Source organism: Lates calcarifer, unplaced genomic scaffold, assembly GCF_001640805.2.
Source record: "Lates calcarifer isolate ASB-BC8 unplaced genomic scaffold, TLL_Latcal_v3 _unitig_5577_quiver_751, whole genome shotgun sequence".
Lineage (NCBI taxonomy): Eukaryota > Metazoa > Chordata > Actinopteri > Centropomidae > Lates > Lates calcarifer.
This window is the reverse complement of record NW_026117602.1, coordinates 62,100-83,101: the sequence shown is the minus strand read 5'-3', so window position 1 is coordinate 83,101 and position 21,002 is coordinate 62,100. Positions and strand designations below refer to the sequence as shown.

Here is a 21,002-nt window from a genome sequence, read left to right as displayed (position 1 = left end):
TGTTACAACAACAGTTACAGTATTATTACACACTGCTACCTGCAACATCACATACTACTATCTATATACTCGATATACTATACAATATACTACTTCTTATCTAAATACTAGGTCTGAGTATTTCTTGTACCACATTGCAGAAATATCCTCATAATTACGGTTTGAAACTGAAGCAGGTCCTCACAAAGACGGCAACAAGCCCTGACACACAGAGCAATAATGTAGTTTTTTTTTTTATCTCTGTGTAATCACTTTGTGTCTTTGTAGTTTTCCTGTCGGTATCTTTGAAGTTATTTTGTGTCTCTTTGTAGCTGTTTTGAGTATATCTGCGGTTATATGATTAACCATTAAAAAACAGGGTGCATTCACATAATAATGATATTATCATTATCATTATGACACGGGATGTGTAATTCCTTTATTTCGCTATTTAACTCGAGTAACAGATGTGTAGTTATAGTGTAGTATAGTGTCATTGTGGATGTGTTTATAATATATATATTATACACTGGGTCTGCCTCAGAGGGACCTACGGCGGCCGTGTGAGGTCAAAAGCGCTTCGCCGCCGGAGCGGAGGGGCTGCTGTAGTAATGGAGGGGGTCACAGTCGGCCAGGTATTTGATGCTGAATGCATTCTCAGCAAACGGCCGAGAAAGGTAAGAAACGGCGGCTAACGGCAAAGCGGGGGGAGGAGGGGGGAGATGTTGTCACCGGAGCCGGTGTCCGCGTGTCTCTGACGGCATGTGTGTGTGTGTTTGTCCGCAGGGGAAGTTTGAATATCTGGTGAAGTGGAGGGGGTGGTCGTCCAAGTAAGTAGCTAGCTTAGCCTAGCCTAGCCTAGCCTCCGGTGATAGCCGACACATCCAGCGGAGACAATGCGCCGCCGTGGCCCGGTGCCTCCTCTGCTGCGCGGCGGGGGTTTGAGCTCAGCACAGCGGCTTAAAAACACCAGGTTTACCGGGTAGTACCCCCGAAACAACGGCCGCTTATAGACCCGGTTTACAGGGTTTTTCTGTGCCGTTTTCATACCGAGCAGCTGGTGCTAGAACCCGACCTGGACCAGCTGCAGGCTCGGCTGGGTCTCCACTAAAACCAGTAAAACCAGAGCAGCACAAACAGAGGAAATGGTTTTTATATGAAGATATAAACATGGAGGCTTTATATTTGCATTAACCCAGTAGTTTAAAATAGCAATAATAATAAATATTAATGATGAAGTCTCAGAGTCCAAAATCCAAAAAGAATCAGTTTATCATCAGTTTTTATCATGTGCAACAAAGAAAAGCCTCAAATCTTCACATATCTTATTAAAAACTGTTGCAGATTAATCAGTGTATTGTTGCAGAGCTCAAAGTTTATCAGAATATCACATTATGTCTGAAGTATTATAAATATGGAGCTGTAGCTGATTTTTGTTTAATATTGGTTTATTATTAAGAAAAACATCAGATATCCACATTTAAGAAGCTGGAAACACCAAATATTCAACATATTTTCCTTAAAAAAGACTAAATAAAGCCATTATTTAATTATCAAAATAGCTTACAATTACTCTATGATATAATTATCAGGACATCACTTTATATATTTTGTGTAGATTTAATTTACTGTCTTATATAACAAATAAAATAAGTAAATCTTCACATTTAGGGGCTGAAATGAGAGAATATTTGAATATTTGACTGAAATGATTATTAGATTATATATAACTTATTAATAGTAGTTTAAAACTCACTTTTATTAATAGTATATAGTCTTTGTTATATTTGACTTGATGGCTGTGCGTTTTTATTAAAATGGTTAAATTCTCTGATACTTTCAGACACAACAGTTGGGAGCCAGAAGAAAATATTTTGGACCCGCGGTTACTGGCAGCGTTTCACAAAAGGTTTGTTTCTGTGTTTTCACTGATGAGACAAATTTTACTCTTTGACACTTATTCCAGTTGTTTTGAGAAATAAACCGTGTCCACTGTTTGAAGCCTAAATCCAATCTCCAGAAGTAAAAAGATGATGTTAGGCTATAAACCAACTACAGCACGGTCACATGACGTCAACTAAGCAGCAGTAACAAATTATTTACAGATAAACTCACAGACTCTGAATCTCAGTGTTTCACAAACCATAAATTCAAATAATCGATTAAATAAGCCTAGGGTTGCTAGAGAGCGGAAAATTTTCAGGAAATCTTCCGTGGGAAGTTTGGAAATATTCCTTGTTGGAAAGTTTCTATGGGAATTAACTGGAAGTTTTGGGTAATTTATACAGTTGAGCTAGCTAGCACCATGGTGGCTAGCCTCTTAAACTGTCACTGAAATGATGTCAGCTAGCTTACATTTAGCATATCTGATTTATTGGCTAGCTAGCTGCTGTATAAACGCATGTAGATGTACTTTTTGCTGGTTAAACTTCACAGCACAGATCAAAAATATTGAGCCCAGTAATATGATCCAAACTAACCATAACCACTGACATCAGGTAAAACCCAACAAGTTATGAAATTAGTCTTAAAGATATAAAGACATTAAATGTGTTTCGGTTGTTGTAGAGAACAAGAGCGGGAGCTTCTGTTCCAGAAGAAAGGGAAGAGGCCGAGAGGACGTCCACGAAAGATTCTGGTGAGATGACTTTAACCTTGTCTGTTGATCCTGATTCTCCGACCTCTCCAGTTTCAGTAACGTCACTCTGTCTTTCCAGCAGCCTGCACCAGCCGCCACTAAAGACAGCCGCTCCTCATCCTCCTCTTCCTCTGGCCTCTCGTCGTCGGCCTCCTCCTCCTCCTCTGAAGATGAAGATCACACGAAGAAGGCGAAGCCCGGACCTCGGGTCCACCCCGTCCCTCAGAAGAGGCCCCAGATCATGCTGGCCAAACCTGACCCCCCCCGGAAGAAGAAGCGCGGGAGGAAGCCGCTCCACCCTGACCTGAGAGCGTTAAGGCAGGCAAGGAGCAGACCGTCTCCTCCACCTCCACCGCCTCCCCCTCCCCCACGCCACCACCAGGCACTCAGACCAACCAGAGACGAGCCTCGGCCTGGGGTGAAGAAGCCCCTGCAGCCAGCCAGCTTCACCTACACCGGGCTGAGCAGGGCCTCCAGAGATGAGCCTGTCTCCATCTCCCAGACCTCCACCAGCTCCTTCTCCCAGTCCGCCTCCAAACCCGGATCCCTCAGCTGCATCTGGACCAACCGCTCCCTGTCCACCTCCTCACCATCCTCCTCCTCCCACAACAAAACCAGTCCTTCACCACAAAGTAAGAACTCTGCCTCTGAGCTGAGGCGCTCCATGTCGGAATCCAGCAACCGAGGAGACGGGCTCAAAGTGTCTCCTCTGAAACAAAGTGGTGGTTCGGGGTCGTTGGGTTTGCATGGCAGCTTCGGGGGAGGCCAGGGGGCAGCCCAGCGCTCACAGCTGGGTCAGAGGAGGCAGGAGGGCGTCGGAAGCCAGATTGGGATGGTCCAACACAAGCAGCAAAACTCTGGCCTCTCTAAACCATTGTCCTCGCAAACGCCTCGAGACCGAGCCAACCAGGCGCTGAGCCTCCGAGCCCTCAACCTGCAGAGCGTCAGCAGGCCGCCATCCAGCAGCAGCCTTCAGGGAAACAACACGAGCAGCGCCGGAGCTACACCGTCAAGGTCGAGCCTGAGGAGCGGCGGTGGTGGCATTGTAAAAGGAGGAGCGGGAAGTATCAAAGAGACTCGGATGTCAGCCGGAGGGCAGCGTTCTGGTTTGGCTGCGGGCGGGGCCACAGATCAGGGCAGGGGGAAGGAGATGGGAGGCAGCTCTGGCCGAGGGACTGGGCGCCAGGAGGAGAGAAAACATGGGCTGAACTCTCAGAACCGGAGCCTGAACGAGCTCAGCACCGGAGACTCGGAGGAGACCAGCAGCAGCGAGTCAGAGCACGACGCCTCCCTGTTTCCTAACAACAGCCGGCCCAGCCTTGGTGACGATGCCACCGAGTCAGATACGGAGACGGACTGGCGGCCGACCCGGAGCCTCCTGGAGCAAGTGTTCGTCACCGACGTCACGGCCAACTTCATCACTGTAACGGTGAAGGAGTCGCCTACCAGCGTGGGATTCTTCAACTCGCGAAATCACTGAGGGACATCTGAGCTGGACCTGACCGTCTCACAACACTCTTCCTACAGCAGCTCTCAGGGTTCCTACACCACTCTGGACATTTAATCCACAAACAACTCCAGTCATTCACAGATGTTTTTACACTTAGAAATGCACAACATGTTTGGGAGGAATATTCCAATTATCCAGTGGAGTGGAGAGATGATACTGAATCTAAAAATCCTTTGGTCGAGTATTTGTTGAAACATTGTAGGAACCCTGATGTTTAGACTCTGTTTACACCTGATATTAAAACGCAGTCTGTGTCTGGAGAAGGAAAACTGATCATTCAAGGGAAGGGAAACACTATCACTGCAAAAACCATCCAACTAAGAGTTAAAAAAGTCAAATTAATCCACCTCGAACAATTCGTCAATCCAGGCTAGCGTTAACTGGACTAACTAACTGGAAAACAGGAGAGCCTCAGAGAAGTTGGACCAGGAAACCGGATTTTCATCAGTTCTGTTGTCACGATTTAGCAAGCAGATAGAAGCAAGAACAGCAACATGTTAGAAAATGTCAAAGGTCAACAACAATCAGTCCAGGACCAGAGAAATTCTGGTTCTGGTGGTATTTTTGTTGTTTTGTCTAAAGCTGCAACAATTAGTCAATTTAGGGAATCAACAGAAAATTAATCTTATGCTATTTTATTTTCTATTATGATTGTTGAAATTATTTTTTAAAGTAAAAGTAACAATGCCAAGTAATCTAGTGGTTCCTGTCTCTCCAAGTTCTCTGATTTTCTTCTTTTTTCTTTTATATAATTGTAAACTGAATATCTCTGGATTTGGGAGCAGTCATCTGGAACATTTTAACTATGGACATTTTAACTATTTTCTTTTTTTTTATTAATTGACAAATAATCAGTAGATTAATAGGTAACTGAAATAATCCTTAGTTACAGGCTTAGTTTTCTACCTTATATTTATAACTCACAAAAATTAAACCTACATTATCTAATCTTCCTGAAGTCTTGGTTAAATTATGTTTGTCAAACCAAAAGAAATAATCAAAGGTTATCAGAGCTATCACTTCTCCTGCCACTACAGTATTTAACAGAGCTGAATGTATTTTTGGTTGTGGTGGAGCTTTTGCAATAGCTAATAACTGAAAATTCGACAGCAGCATCTTTATTTCAGAAATAAAGTCCGAGATCTCTCAGAGGAAAGTCAGGTGGCATTAAATCTCTTTGTGGTTTGGCAAAGGTTAATTCTCGGGTTCAAGAACAGTAATCTTCCCAATAAAAACTGGAGGTTTTGCAGTGATGTTTCTTCAAATGTCGAACACTAACAAATCGACTGATCAATCATCAACGCTACTCTTTCAGTTTTCAGACAGCTCTTTAATCAAAGTGTAAAATTGGGGTCTAAACCTACCGATGGATGTATGACACCACCTCTCCAGTGCCTCAGGTTTCTCCTCACAGCAGGATTGTCGGACACGTCAAGCTCACTGCCGCCGTTCAGCTGCTTGTGATGATTAGTTTGAGTAGGACGTTTGTGCTTGTCGGACCTGTATCCAAACTAAATATGTGGCTTTATCTGGGGGGCAGCATGTTTAAAAAAAATCTTAAAAAACAAAAGAAAAAAAAGAAGTGAAGTCTGTCTGTGATCTGTAAACTTTCATCCATAAACGAATCCCCATCTGGGTTTTTGTAATTGTCTTTAAGTTCTCCTCGGACCAAAGGTGTTACGAATGTGAATTATCTTGTTTTTAATTTTTTTATTATTATTATTGACAGTATTCCTTGCACTACGCACAGTATAAATAAATGTAAGCTGATTTTTTCTCATCATCTCAGAAGAGAGAGAGAGAAACATTCCATCATTACTATATTTCCCAGTTTTATACAATTTTAATACATCTGCCGTCACAGTGTCTTTTGGAGTTGAAATATGTGTTAATTTATTTTTGTAAATATGTTATTTTGTTTGTTTTTCATGTGATATCTGATATCTATCTGGTGCTCATATTGGCTTACTAGCTTCAGATACTTGTAGCCTGTGTGCCTCTCTGCCATTTTGAAGGTTATTTGAAATAAACCATAAGAAGCTAAAGGATAAAAAATGTCCCAGTGTGGATGTTTTGGGTTGTGGCTGCAGTTCACTTCTTCACCAGCAGGCGTCACTGTTGGGCAGTGAGAGAAGCCTCTGCTACTGCTCCTGTTTGTATCCTGGAGATGTTCAGGTGAAGTTATATAATTCAAACTTATTTCTCTGTTACATATTCAACATTTTTAGTTTTATTTAATTTTTATTTTTGAAAATGAAGTCTCCTGAGATACATTTACAGAGTTACAGTACACAACAAAACTAGTCAGTATCACTAAAATGTAAAACTTATGTCAACTTAAATCAGTTTTATTGGTTTTTAACCAAAGCCCAATTAGAATGAAGACAATTAAATGGAAAACCTGAAGTCTTAAAAAAAACATTGAATTAATTTTTCTCAAAAAAAGTCTTTAATTTTAACTTAAATTCCAGTAGTAACATTATTTTTTAGAACGTTGTATGAAATAAGTGCTTATGGGTCAGGAATGAATGAATATGAATCAGCTTTTTTAACTGGTTCATACATCCATCTCTTTTCTCTGATTTATCCAGGTCCATGTTGAATTTAAATGAATTTAAGTAATTAATAATAATATTAGTACTTTGTATTAGTAATTAGTAACAGCTGGGAAATAGTAACATGAACATGAGTAAACAGCTGCTAATGCTAACATTAATGATAACGTAAACAGCTGCTAATGCTAACATTAGCTTCAATGAAAACTTACATTTAGCACCTTTAATTAATGAGTTTACCTTAGTAAACCTGCAGAACCCTGTTAATAAACTGAGTGATGAATAAATCTGTCTGCATCATAACATCTAATTCATAAACCAAGTGAATAAATGAATTAATCTGGGTTTTTTTTCACATCACTGTTTTATTTATTATTTATTTATTATTTTATTACTGTTATCGTTTCTGTCTCCTGTGACTGCCGCTGTGACGTAGACACAGAGATTTTCAGAAAAATATTTCTGTCTGAACTGTGAGGGAAACAAAACAGAGGAAACACTTCAGCACAGTAGCTGAGTAAACGTACGTCGTTACACAAACACAACTCATCACACACTCGTACAGAGGTGATGTCTGCAGGACAGCTGGCTGCAGGTCAGTGTGTGTCTGTGTGTGTGACTGACAGAAGCTATCATCCCACAAAGCTGCAGATTCAGTGATTTATGGCCAGAGCCGTGCAGAGAGGTGGAATTTTCCCAAAATAAGTTTGAGTAAACAGGCTGCGACAGAGGGGCCCTCACAGCACACTGGTATGCATAAACAGTTTGAACAGTGCAGGGTAGTGTAACCCCCCCCACCACCACATCACCCCTAACTCCCCCACCTCCCCCTCCACCCCCTCTCCACCTCGGCTGAGCACATTACAGCGCAGTAAGATGCAGCCTCAGTTTGAATTTCTCATGACATTTTTTGCAGCTTTACATATTCCAGGCACAGAAATAACTCACACCTTCACACACAGTCAGCTTCACAAAAAAAATGGAGGTAAGTTTCATTTTAACGGAGCACACTACTGCCCTCCTGTGGCTGATGGACACTTTACAGAGTGTTAGACTGCATGAAACTTTCTACTTTTAAGTGAAAACCTTCTCGTTTTATCATTGTGACAAGATATTTTTAGCCTGTGCTAGCGGTGCAGTTCCGCACTTTGGCCCAGACTGAAATATTTCATAAATTATCAGAAAATTTTCATGGTCCTTAAAGGATAAATCCTACTGACTTTACTGATCCTCTGACTTTTCTTCCAGCGCCACCATCAGGTCAACGTTTCAACACGTTTCAATACCTAATAAGAAGAGCTAATGATGTTCCCATCGTCCTCAGCTGAACACTGTCTTTACTGCAAATTAAGTGTTAGCATGCTAACACGCTAAACTAAGACTGTGGACATCGTCTTGAAGTATCAGGGAACTTTATTGTTATTACTTATCTGACACTGGTGTAGCTTAGTTCTTGAGTGTGCAACAAACTTGACCAACAAACACTGAGGGAAACACACACTCTCTCTTTCTCTCTCTCTCTCTCTCTCTCTCTCTCTCTCTCACACACACACACACACACAGTGACGGCAGCCTGGGATTACCTAACAGCAGTCTGTGTGTGTCTGTCTGGAGTCTCCCTGTTGGCACAAAGACAGCCAGACTGTCATCAATCTGCCGCTGAACTAACACCACTGACTGTCAACACAGACCTGCAGCCTGTTAACACACACACACACACACACACACACACACAGCAGCCTACAGGGCTCAGACACGTGCCTCACCTTTGTCTGAATTCTAGCTAAGTGGCTACTTTTTTGAATGGAGTTTGGTCTAAAGTAAAGTGGGACAAAAGGCGACAGATGTTGAACCTGTTTTATGCTTCACAAGAAAGTATCTGGTGTTCAGATTTTCTTTTCTTCTTATTGCATTTCTATGAAGACAGATTTTTGCAAAAGCCCTATAAAGATGTGTAAAGTCTGAAATTTCTTGACAGGAATAGATGCATGTTCACAGCTGGACAGGTATTTATTCAGTCTGACTGTGACTGCTTCTTCATATTTGAGGTAGAATTTACTTTTGAACTTCAGTTCTTGTACATCCACATTTACACTTCTTTTCAGTATATAAGCGCTTTCACTTGCAGACCTCTATAAGAACCAGGATGTTGACTCTAAATGTGTGGAACAACAGACTCTTCTCACCTCTCAACTGCCACCATTTAGGCCACATAGAAAGCAAAAGAAAGCAAGAAAGGAAAGTGTTCAGTTAGACTCCCACAGTGATGATGTGTTTCTGTAGTCCAGTCCTGATGTCAGCATCAGCCTGGTTCCCTCCACAAAAAGCCAATGGGATTTTTTCATTGTGTTTTGGATTATTCCAGAAAATAAACAGTGAGCAGCTAAAAGTTTCTGATCCTTCAGGTTTAGTTGATCAGATAATCTTCACAGATGAACACCACTGTTCTGATGTTTGAAGTAAGAAGCTAATGTTAGGCTATAAACCAACTACACCACGGTCACATGACGTCAACGTCTCCACCACTAAGCTTCCAACTGGTCATTTCATTTAGCTCTGAGCTCTTCTACAAAAGCCTTTCTTCTTAGAAAGTTAGTGAGAGTTTGAAAGAGCGTGAGTAGAAACACAACGAGGCTGTAAAGGTGGACTGGTGAGTAGATGGGTTTTCATGTTAACGTCCCCGACAACCTCTGTAGTCTCATTTAGACACTCGTTAGCAACCACCTTTTTTAAGACACGGAAAAGCTTCAAACATCAGGAGTGGGGGATTTACTGACCCATTTTATGTCGGAGAATAAAACCTGAAAATGGGACAAGGGAACAGGAGGAGGGGGATGTTGATAATCAGATGGCAGCCTCACAGTGTATTTGTGTGTGGGTGGATACTGGCGGCAGTCGGACCTGGTGGTGGGCGGCTGCAGATGCCAACTGTCTCCTCGCACCAGAGTGGAAACCTTGAAACGTCTCGGTGTGACATCCGATTTCTTCCCACTCCTTTTACCTGTCAAAACCCGCCCACAGTTTGTTTTCACAGCACTGCATACATGTGTATATCTGAGTGTTACTAAGGCTCAGACAGGCAGAGTTTTTAATGACGTTATCCCAGGATCCTGCTCTCTCTGAAGGCTGGAGAGTTTTGGGGATTCAAGGCTTTTTAAAGCCTTCGAATGACAGTGCAAATATTCGGTGATATGTGGAAGGTACAAAGGAATAAGATGGTAACAGATTACAGAGTACTTTCTAAAAACACCTCCTCTACTTCAATATTAAAGCTGTACAACATAAGTGTAATTGTCTGGAGAAGGATCAGATACAGCAGCAAACATCATCCAACCAGGCTGGTAGTGCCAACCACCAGTCTCTCACACAGACACATCAAAGCCAGGTTTGACCTCGAGCTGAATACCTGCCCAGCCTGCAGCGATAAGACCTTCCTCAGACTTTCCCCTCCTGACAACACCCGGAACATCCTCCTTTCTTCTTTGAGAAAATCTGAACCCCTCAATAACCCCTGATTGAAAGCACCTGAGCCGCTGGATAATGTGAAACCACAAGCAACAAGCCAGACCACTACACCCCTGAGTCCTCTCGCTTACACCTGATGACTGTAACAGCAGCTTAGTACGAAGCCTCAGGGTTCATCTCCATCGCTTCCTTCTCTCTGTAAAAAACCTACAGGTTTAACTGCTAACAATCTACACGCTAACATGAGGTTCAGCCCGGGAGCGTCGCCTCATTATTCTAAGGTGTTAGTCCTGATGCAAACCTTGCAGTCACGGTGGATTAACAGCTAATTAGCTTCTTTTGTTGTGTCACTTCAGTTTGTGAAGTGAAACCAGGAATAAACAAACAGCTCCTACAAAATAAGATGAACCTATTGTATGAGTGTGGATGTTGGGTTTTACTGGTGAATTTGCAGCCAACAGTTTGACGATACGTCCGACAGACCCTTCAGCCCTTCATCCAGTAGCTGACCCAGTGAGACCTGCCTGATATTGTGTAGGTCCCCCTCAGGCCTCCACTGATCTGTCTTGTTCCAGATCATCCCACATATGCTGGATCAGACTGGGAAGTCTGAGGGAGTTCAGAGGCCAGGTCAACACCTTGTGCTCTTTGTTGTGTTCAGGCTCGGTGGCGTGGTGGGTTTGTCTTCCTGCCGTTGGGGAGTAACATCTAGATGAATGAAGGACCCAAGGTTTCCCAGCACAACATTGGACGGTAACAAGACGATTAGCATTTTCTGTCTGTAGATTCTGATTAAATCATCTAAGAACCTTGAAGTGGGTCAGTTTTTGGCCTCTGAGTCTCATTATAACAGACTGACAGAGTCAAGAACACAACATCAGTGAAATCACTGACATACCTGAGCTGCTTTGAACCTGAACCAAAGAAAATATCCTGTTTTCTTTGATCAAAACCACCTGATACTAGATCTGTCCAGAGAAGCCTTTTAGAAAACTCAGTGTAACAAGAATTCAAACATTAAGAGGCAGCGACAGAAAAACCAACGAATGAGCAAACAACCACCAGAGATCAGATTCTCCGAACACAGCCGAACATCAGAACAAAAACGACCAGACGAAGACAAAGGAAGACGTAAAAGAGACCGACTGCTCACTCTGTTCAATTTCTGCTTCAATCAACTGAGTCAGAAAATATCCTTCTGAAACTGAAGGAGAAAAGTACAACTCCCAGGGTGCATTTCAGTCACAAACATCCATTCACTGAGCTTCACGTTTGTCTCTGCCAATGTGGAACTGAAGCTAAAAATCACATTTTAAATCTGTTCATTGTCTGATTCTGATTCACGTGTTTTAAACCTGAAAGATTCACACCTCTTCTATGGCAACAGCAGCTGGGGCTCATGGGTATTGTAGTATTTGAGACCTGTACACTCCTGTGGACCAGAAAATAAAACAGGAATAATATAATTAAATTTTCTTACAATCATTTGAAGATCAGTGTGCTTTATTTCATCTAATCTCGACTCGGCCTTCATTTTTCTTACATTAATGAAACTTCTTGAACTTTTCTTGAGTATTTCCATTTTCACCACCAAACTCCAGAGAAAAATACTCAATTTCTAATTTTTTACACATAATACAAACATTATACAAGCTTATAAAATAATTTGCTAACAGTAAATACAAGTAGAGCTGAAACTGTTTTACGTCATTTCAAACCTTTAATGTTACAATCTACCTCTTTTCCCTCTGGTTATTTTAAAATAAATACAATTTAACAGGTGTGAAAGTGTCACTTTGGATTCTGGGAGACTGTGATGACATTTCCTATTATTTTACAAACCAATCAATCAAATGATCGATTGATTACTCAATAAAATAACGAGCAGAAGCTAAAACCAGCGCCAACCAAACAATAAAATGCTGCTTAAACATGATTTTCCTGATTATATTTTCATACTTTTACTTGAGTACCATTTTAAATGCAGGAGTTTTACTTGTAATGGAGTATTTTTACAGTACTTTTACTTTGAACTTTATGAGAATAAATGAAGCGACACAGTGGTTTATAGACCATCTGTCCCTTTTTATTTTACAGCATCTGAAGATGAGAAGAATTCATGAAGAGTCCTGATTCAAATCATAGTAAAATAATAATATTCAGTCTGTTTTATTGATTTTTATCGTCCAGAGATTCTGATTTCTAGTCGTGTTTTGGAGCAGAACTCTTCAGATTTCCCCACAGAGGTCCATAAATCCATCCTTCAGTATGAACACAATATAAATAGACAGATACAATCAAAGATCCATTAAACAAATACAGTAGATTTGATTATATTAATAATACTGACCTTCCTTTTCATACAACGTTCTGTCATAAAATAAAAACATGAACATCAAATATACATTCTTACACTGGACAGTGCACTGCAAAAAACAAACAAACAGATTTCTACTGAATTTTAATTTGAATATTTTGAATTAAGGCAACAAAGTAGATTTATTTTGTCACTAGAAAACCAGTTTTTATGACTCTTGAGGAGTTGAAATGTTTTGCAGCTCGTGTGTAAAAACATAAAAAAAAAAGAAAAAAGAAAGAAACAGAGTCATTCTCAGTTCGGGCAGGAGCATTTGCACTCTGATATAACCGGGTACTGAACAGGTATCCAGGCGCATTTCAGACCCCCCTTCTTCTGCAGGCAGCGCCATCGCAGGATCGTAAAATGAGTCGATTTGGCAGGTTTGCAGACCATCCCTTCAGGGACCGAACAAGACCGCTTATTGTAGCAGCTCCCCACTTTCACGTAGCGCGGCCAGAATCTGCTGCCCAGGTCGTTCCATGCGTAAACAACCGGGCAGAAGGCGTAAGACCACAGCCACAGTTGCAGCCTTCTCCGGAGTTTTTTGCTCGGCTTCTGCTTCTTGCCGTGCTGGACCTCGAACTCCATGGCCCGGATCTCTTTGGGCATAGCTCCGGAGAGCTTGAGCCGCGTCTCGGCGTCGCTCGACGCGTCCTCGCTCCCAGTCGCGTACTTGTCCTCTGGCGCGGAGACGGACATGTAGTACGGGTCGAAGAGGCTGCCCAGGACGCTCCTGAGCTCCGTCTCGTTCAGGTCCTTCTCCTTAGGGTCCAGCACCGGATTCGGGTCCTCCTTTAAGTCCACTACGGGCAGAGAATCGCTGGGAATGGGATAGAGGAGATAGTAGTGTTGGCACATGCCCTCCTCTATCCTGAAGCCCAGAGAGAGAACGAGCAGAAACACAGCCAAGAAATAACAGGAGTTATCCATGTCCTCTGAACCGGGTCCGACACAGTCACGATACTCAGACTTAATCCTCCCTGGAAGAAGACAAAGACGCTCCGGGTTTCCCTTGGAGAGTCTGAAGGGAAAGTATCCAAGTGTGAGCTGAGAGCGCGCAGCAGACGCACCGGGGGAGTAACCGCGGCGCGACGCGCTCCAAAACTTCTCAGCAACTTTCAGACTGCTGCTGGCGGCGAGAGAGAGGAGAGGGGTTTTCCCGCGTAACTGCACAGTCCATGAGTCCGGATCCCTGGACTCTCAGCCCTGAGCTTCGCCGGTGGGCAGGTCCCGGTGAGACAGCTCAGTGCCCCGCAGGTCGCCGCTCTCAGTCCGCATGCTGGCGCGCCGGCTCCTGATGCCTCTGGTCCTCCTGCAGCCAAAACTGAAGGCGCCTCCGACTGCACCCAAATATCCAGCAGGACGGTGATGTAATCCCGCTCCCTCTCTCTGATGATGGAGACCAGCCCTCCCGATGTTGACCCGAAAACTCCCTCCCACTCACCCGCAGTTTACGCACAAGCACGAACACACAATACGATTAATACACTGTCAAGTATTACGCGTATCATTATTAATATTAGTAATACTTATAATACTTGATGTAAAAATACCAAATGATTAAAATCCTGCATTTGTAATTTGTGTTTTGTTGAACTATTCCTTTAATCTGCAGAGTAACGAGTATTTACAGCTGTGAAGTAAAAGTATTACAGTAAAATGGAGGCGACAAATACAGAGAGTAAAAATGTGACGAATATGAATATACCAGTAAATGAAATGGGAACATCACACTAAGTTACTTTGTACCACATCACAAACAGTGGGTCTGTGGTGGTGGTGTTAGTTGTGGTCCTGGTCACAGTGGTGTTGATGGAGATGGTTTAAGGCGTAGTGTTGGTTGTGATGATTTGTTTGTTGCAGTGGTTCTGTCCTTGGTATAAATTAACTCCTGTGCAGCAGCTTCAGTTCCTTCACTGTAAACAAACTACCAGAGTCCTGTTATTTCTAACTCTGACTCTAAATGTGTGTTCAGCTTCATCACCAGCTCTCTCTGCACCTCCTGATTTTTCCCATCAAACTCTTTTGTTTTACGTCCTTTCATAACATTCCACTCAACAGCAGCATCCACCTACAGCTCAGGTAACCGAGACTTTAAAACCCATTCGGTTCTGGACTTCAACTGGAAGAAAAGGTGACAAACTGTAACCACAGACAGAAACTTAAAGACAGACCCATCTCTGTCACACAGTTAATATTAAAGCGGAAACTCAGCCACTGGGAAGAATATAAAATCAGAACATAAATCAGCATCAAGCTTAAATCATCTACTGTTTTACTTCCTACCTGCAGACAGTTGCTTCAGGTTAAATCCTGAATCAGAAGAAAATAGTATTGAATTGAAAACAGGATTAACTCGGACTAATTACTCAGAAATATGTGGTTTTAAGGGAGAATATGAGGCTCTGAATGAACATACATTAACTCCAGCAGCCAATAAAATTAGCCTGGAAACAGAGAAAGATACTTAAATTATTTAATTAGTCAGCAAAGCAGCGGCTCAGAACCAGAAGGTAAAAAGTGTTTGCTCATGTTGTAAAGGTTGAATTATGAGGCTGATTAAAAAACAACTCTTGTCTAAAGACGCTAACACAGAAAACTGCTGGGCTGAAATAAAGGCCTGACTGTGCTGGTCCTGGACCGCACTGAGACCAGGACAAACAGGCCCTGAATACTGGGGGGTGGGGGGCTGGTTCCTGTTGGGGATCCCACCACTGAAGGATAATGTGCCCACACAGAGCTGTAACGCCGCAGTGTAATAGTGGTGTGACCTGTGACCGGCGGCGTCCACACGTTTATTTAACTCTGTAAAAGCAATTAGCAACACGACTGCCTCTCAGGAAAACACTCCTTTATAAAAATCACAGGTCAGAGACTGTGGAGGTTTAATGGTTTGTGGTGGAGGAGAAGTCGCAAGTTCAACTGCCAACACCATCCCATCAGCACGCACACAGCCCGCCAAAATCAGATCAGATTGAATCAGATTTTTTTGGTAAAATGTTCAGAGGTGGCAGTTAGAGTGATGATGTCACACACGTCTAATCCTGAACATTCCGTGCAATACACACCCATTATAAACTCTGACACGGTAAAATAAAACCATAAAATTTAAACTGTGATTTCATTAAAACTATAACAGCTATCAACATGAAGATTTAACTGAAAACAGGCTCAGGTCATGTGACCTGTTTAAAGTTTCAACCATGTTTCTCCAAAGAGGCCTGGGTTTGATCATTTTCCATTTTCCTTCCCATTCATTTTTAATGGGAAATTTTTTTCGCTTTTTCACGATTTACATCGTCATGGTTATCAAAATCATTGCTGAAAGATTAAGCACACTATTCCTGATTGAACCTGACTTTTTTCTGTTCTTTGCACAACAGATGGGTGTTGCCTTATGTCTCAGGACGATACAATTACATTTCCATGGAGTGAGTATCAGTGTAACTACGGTCTTTCAGAACATCACGGTACATATTGTCACGTTTTTTTTTTACTGTCCTGGAAAGTCTTTGTTTTCCTGATGTTAAAAGAACCTGGATTAAATGCAACAATAAGAAAATCCTTGGACAACAGACCAGGAATTGTTGCTGAAAACAAGATGTCAACCTTAAATCCAATCGATCAGAGTGAAGAGTGAAGACAGTGACGTACAACTGATCCTAACTATCATTCCACCCTGGATGATTTTAAATTACATCTATTTTGTGGATTATGTTTGGACGTAAACTCAGTGTCAGTTCTCCAGGTTGGTGTGTAAACGTTATCAGAGCCGATTAGAATAAAAATGTGAAAACTGAATTTGGTCTGTACAAAGTAAAACCTGTGGAGTGAAGCTGTGGGAGCATCAGCTGGATGAAAGCTGAGAGATTTACAGCATTGTAACTCCTGAAAGTGATGAATGGAAAAGCTGCCAGATCGCTCCTCCAATACTGAGACAGAGGACGATGGATGGAAATGAATGATTGTCCACATACTTTGTTTTCATCCAGAGGGACCTGAGGAAGGTGGAGTAAGCAGCACAGTGGTTTCTTCTTCTTACCCCTGTTAAACCACCCCCCCCTCCCCCGCCCCCTCCCTCCCATCTGCTGGTGAATTGCAGTATTTGGGTAATTTTCTGGCCGGCTGATGTGACAGTGTGTGACGGGCGCCTCTAAACTGTCATATCTCTGTGGAGAGGAAGTCAGTGGCGGAGAGGCGATGCTCAGATAAGACTTCCTCTCTCTCTGTGAACCTTTAATCCTCCACTTCCATATCAGGGCCACAGAGATGGGGGGGCCACAGGGGACCCCCTCTCTGCCTCCCCAGGTCATGGTGAGATGGATTTGGAGGCCCTTAGGACTTTCAGGTTCCAGGAAAAGTCACAACAGAAAAGAGTCAGTCAGTCTGACGCATTGAACATAAAGAAGTCCTATATGAATAAATTATTATTATTAATGTCATTATTGGTGCCATGACGAGTTACTCAGTTGCTTCCTGACCTGCACATCCTACCTTACCTATCTGATAACGATGGTAACCAGGGTTAGGCCCTGATCCAGGTGAACAGTTCCTAACTTAAAGACACGTTAGGACAAGTGTTCATTCATTCCTGTGGTAACCTCTGTGATCGCCCATGTGTTTGCGAAACCCCTCCTTCCATTTTTTTTTTGTCTGGAATTGCTTATATTGAAAATGTTTTACATTTGCTGTGAATTTCAGATGGATGGTATGCAGTGTGCAACAGGAAATTAGCATAAAAATGAATTAGGTAACTGTTTGACTGCATATTTAGCTAAGCATGCTAGCTGTGTAACTTGAACAGAGGACATGAATCATGGTTCATATGCCTTTTAACAAAATATTTCACAAAACTGGCGACCAGCTTCTTCACAGTCCGTAAGACTGGATGGCGAAAAACTGACAAAATTGGTGTTTCTATCTCACTGTAAAGACATGCACTTCTTTGGGTTGAACACTAGGGGGTGTACTCCATATATTGTACAGAATTACGTACACAAAGCTCTGTATGGACATACGTGTTAATTAGTAGTTGATTTTTTTAATGCATTTTTTTTGTTACAACAAATAAAGCAGCCCTTCTATATCTTGCGTGGACCAAGATAGCTTCAGACAAGAAAAGCTTCATAAGCTCTCTTAACTTTAAGAGAGACATTAATCTGTCTTAAATTTGACTTTCTCTCCACTGAGCCTTAATGCCTAAGGATGCGTTACCATTTGACGACTAAATGCTTGTTAGTAGATCCAGGCTACCCTGGGCCATGATCCTGCAGTTAGCCCGACATCTACGAGCAACTTTGGAGAGGCCGACCAGGTCCTGTGTTGGCCATCTTATCCCGCTCTCTCTTATCTCCATAGTTAGCCTCGTTCAGATGTTACAACACTTTATAACACGTCTGTCCTCAGGCTCAGTGCCCATTGCTGGTTTAGGATTTGTTGAGAAATCTAATAGGTAAAAGTTAATTTTATGAATTATATCATTAGATAAAGTATATTCTGCAGGGATAACCATATTTTAAATTACATTCAGTGTGGGATTAAAAACCCTGATCCAATGGTAGAAAGTAAGTTAAATAGCTAAATTTACAGTTTTAGTCACTTGTACTTATATTTTCTGCTCCTCCACAAATACTGTACAATTTACTCTACTACATTTATCTGACAGCTCAACACAGGGACTGTAATTTTTCATGGCTCTAGCTCCTCATGTGAAGATTTGCTTTTTCTTTTAATAATTTTAATGCATTTTAATCATTTTGAGGTTTAAACTGTTGGTTAAAACGTTTCAGTTAACTGGAAAAACTGTCTCCGTGTCAACCGACTACAACCGTATAATTCAGCTTCTGTGTTTATACATCAGCAATAAAGCACTGATATGATGTACAACACTCATTTTACTGCACTAATACTTTACATCTCATGGAAAGAAAAAACACAAGCAGCTAAACTGTCACTCGGCCTTTTGGGGTAAAAACATTACGTCACATTAAAGTCCAGCGATCACATTCACTTATCATCAAAAGCTTCGTCCTGCCATTACCATTTTCCACAGATTCCCTGTGTTTTCCTCTGTCTTTCCACTACAGACAGACACAGATCCACATGTTTTGAATCACATTTTCCTTTGATTTTCCAGAACAAGGCTGCGATACGGCCCAGCGCGGTGGATCAGTGGCTATCCAGCCTTTGACGGGACTCATCCAGTTCAGTGTATGTTCGTAAACGTTCCCTCTGATGTTCCAACACAATGTCGGTTTAATCTTAATAGTGAATCAGAGGGGCCTCCCAGGATGAAGGACAAACAGGCTGGCTGCTTCGTTCGTGACCCGGCCAGATAAAAAAAAAAAAAAAAAAACCTGAAGCGAAAACAACCAAAAAAAAAAAAAGAAAGAAAAGAAAGAAAAAAGCAGCTTTTGTTTGTTGTGGATGTAATTCGCCCACAAGCAAGATCTTTGATGGAGAGACAACCGGGGTAATTTGGACGGTCCATTTGGGTGAGAAGGCTTCAAGGTGGCAGAGACAGGTCAAACACACTAAACAGGCTTTTATCTGACTCAGATTTCACCTCGTCCTCCTCCTCCTTTCTTTCTGCCTCTGACTAGCTCAAGAATAATCATTTCAGAGAAGCCAGAGGAATACATTATCTTTATTTCCTGGTCCTGGCTGGAAAGACAAGACTGGCAGTGAAATACAGATGTTTAACCAGATGTTTTTCACGCTTACTACGAACCAAAACACACAGTATTATTTTATCCATCAAACCTCCTCAAGTTCCCCAATAAATTCATGTGAAGTGTTCAATAAAAATGCCACAGATTCAAACAGAAGAAGTTACTATAAGGCAGAGAGATCCTTGTACCAAACATCCAGAAAAGATGCTTTAAAGCAAGATGATGCGATGTAATTTGATTTTACCCTCCCTGATCTGCTCTGAAGTTTTAGTTTTTTCTTATTTCTATGTGAGTCTACAAACCACTATCATCACTTCTTCCTGCTTCATTGTCCACCGTATTTGTTTACTCTACAGTTGTATTTGACTGAGATTTGGATTTGTGAGAGTCCAGACTCTGGATTGTTGGTGGTGAATCTGTTAGTGTGTGGTGTGGCTGTGTTGGTCTTCTCTCTGCACATCACACACTATAAGAACAAAACACTAAAATCTGACATTTTTTGTTATTTGCTGAGTCTTTGGTTCCAATGACTCAGGACAGACAAAGTATAAAAACATATGATTTCTGAAGGTTACTTCCCTGTAACATTTCACTCTGTGCAGTTTTCAGGCAGCTCCCAGTCTGAGCTGAATAAATGGATCTGCGTATCCAGAGCAGCATGCATTCTCACTGACGGACTTGTTGTGCGCAGAGCCAAGTCCTTCAACGAGGGCCGGGGAGCAGCGATCCTGTGGCTTGGACCGACGCTCCGAAATGCTCTGAGCACTCCAGCGGGAAAACTCCCTGCCAGCGGTGGTGTGAGATTCCAGTTGGTTCACACCCTCCCACACGGCGTCCTCTGACCGCCGCAGCTTGGGGCCTGCCAGTCAGGAGTCCGGCTGCAGCAGATTCCTCCGACACCTCCGGTCTGAGCTCTCAGAGACACTGCAGAGACCGGATCGGATCAAACCAGAGACCTTTCTCTCCTGGAGCCAAAGACACTAAAGAAATCCCTCTGGGCCTCAGGTAATGTCCACAGGCTGTGGTTGGGAGTAACTAAGTACATTTACTCAAGTACTTTAAGTGTACTTAAATATTTTCATTTTATTCCACTTTATACTTCTACTCCACTTCACTGTTCTTTTTACCGCAGATTCTGATTATTAATCAGAAATATTCTCAAATAAATTATGATACGAATGAAGACACAAGGTGATCTTTTTATGACCTTTACATCTTGTTTGTGGAGAAACAACTATATTAAAAATGACTGATGGTAGCTCACCACTCAGATAAAAATCAGTCCGGAAGAAACAAATGTGTTTCAGTGTCTGAATACCTATCTGAACATAAGTTGATGACCTTGGGTAGAAGGAAATAAGTTAAACAGCTCCATGTACAGTTCAACTCTTTGGCTGATTGTGCAGAAAATTTGAACCTAATACATTTTGAGGTTTTTCTGTTTTGGGTCATTGAAAATTGCAAGTCCACAGGCAAGGTAATGGTCTCCTATATCTGAGATGCCAAGGGAGTATTGCTGGTGGACTACCTGGAAAAGGGATCGCACTACTGAGATCTGCTACTCTCATGTCTTGAGACAGCTTTAGGATAAAGTCAAGAAGATTTGCCGTGGGAGGCCCACAAGTCCATTTCTATGCTCCAGGACTGCAGGACTAAAACCTGGCACACACTAAAAGAAATTAAAATCTATCATCCTAACAGATTGTGTGAGAGACCACACACACGATGACAAATAATGTCAGATTTCACAGTTTTGTTTTTATAGTGTATGAAAAGACCAACACAGCACACCACATATTAACAGATTCACCATCAACAACCAGAG

At 42.1% G+C, this 21,002-nt stretch overlaps 2 protein-coding genes across 3 annotated transcripts; one reads left to right on the top strand and one right to left on the bottom strand.

Annotated features, from left to right (window-relative positions):
- Positions 1–460: 460 nt before the first annotated feature.
- LOC108874733 (chromobox protein homolog 2) lies at positions 461–5,075 on the top strand. 2 transcript variants are annotated; one of them, XM_018663258.2, is made up of 5 exons: positions 461–656; positions 766–809; positions 1,823–1,888; positions 2,548–2,617; positions 2,697–5,075. In XM_018663258.2, exons 1-5 carry the CDS (start codon positions 591–593, stop codon positions 4,095–4,097), a joined length of 1,647 nt encoding a protein of 548 aa, XP_018518774.1. In that variant the 5' UTR covers positions 461–590; the 3' UTR covers positions 4,098–5,075. The 2 variants fall into 2 exon arrangements, with proteins under 2 accessions (XP_018518774.1, XP_018518775.1); XM_018663259.2 differs by having other exon boundaries at positions 462–656; positions 2,700–5,075.
- A 6,578-nt stretch (positions 5,076–11,653) lies between these two features.
- Positions 11,654–14,022, bottom strand: nog3 (noggin 3). Its single transcript, XM_018663252.2, has one exon. The coding sequence runs from the start codon at positions 13,434–13,436 to the stop codon at positions 12,759–12,761; it is 678 nt and encodes a 225-aa protein (XP_018518768.1). The 5' UTR covers positions 13,437–14,022; the 3' UTR covers positions 11,654–12,758.
- Positions 14,023–21,002: the final 6,980 nt, after the last annotated feature.

Bases quoted from the DNA above. Each gene is read 5' to 3' on its own strand.
- LOC108874733 (XM_018663258.2), top strand. From the start codon at position 591: ATGGAGGGGGTCACAGTCGGCCAGGTATTTGATGCTGAATGCATTCTC. The intron at 657-765 runs GTAAGAAACGGC...GTTTGTCCGCAG, and splicing joins TCAGCAAACGGCCGAGAAAG to GGGAAGTTTGAATATCTGGT. The intron at 810-1,822 runs GTAAGTAGCTAG...TGATACTTTCAG, and splicing joins TGGAGGGGGTGGTCGTCCAA to ACACAACAGTTGGGAGCCAG.
- nog3 (XM_018663252.2), bottom strand. From the start codon at position 13,436: ATGGATAACTCCTGTTATTTCTTGGCTGTGTTTCTGCTCGTTCTCTCT.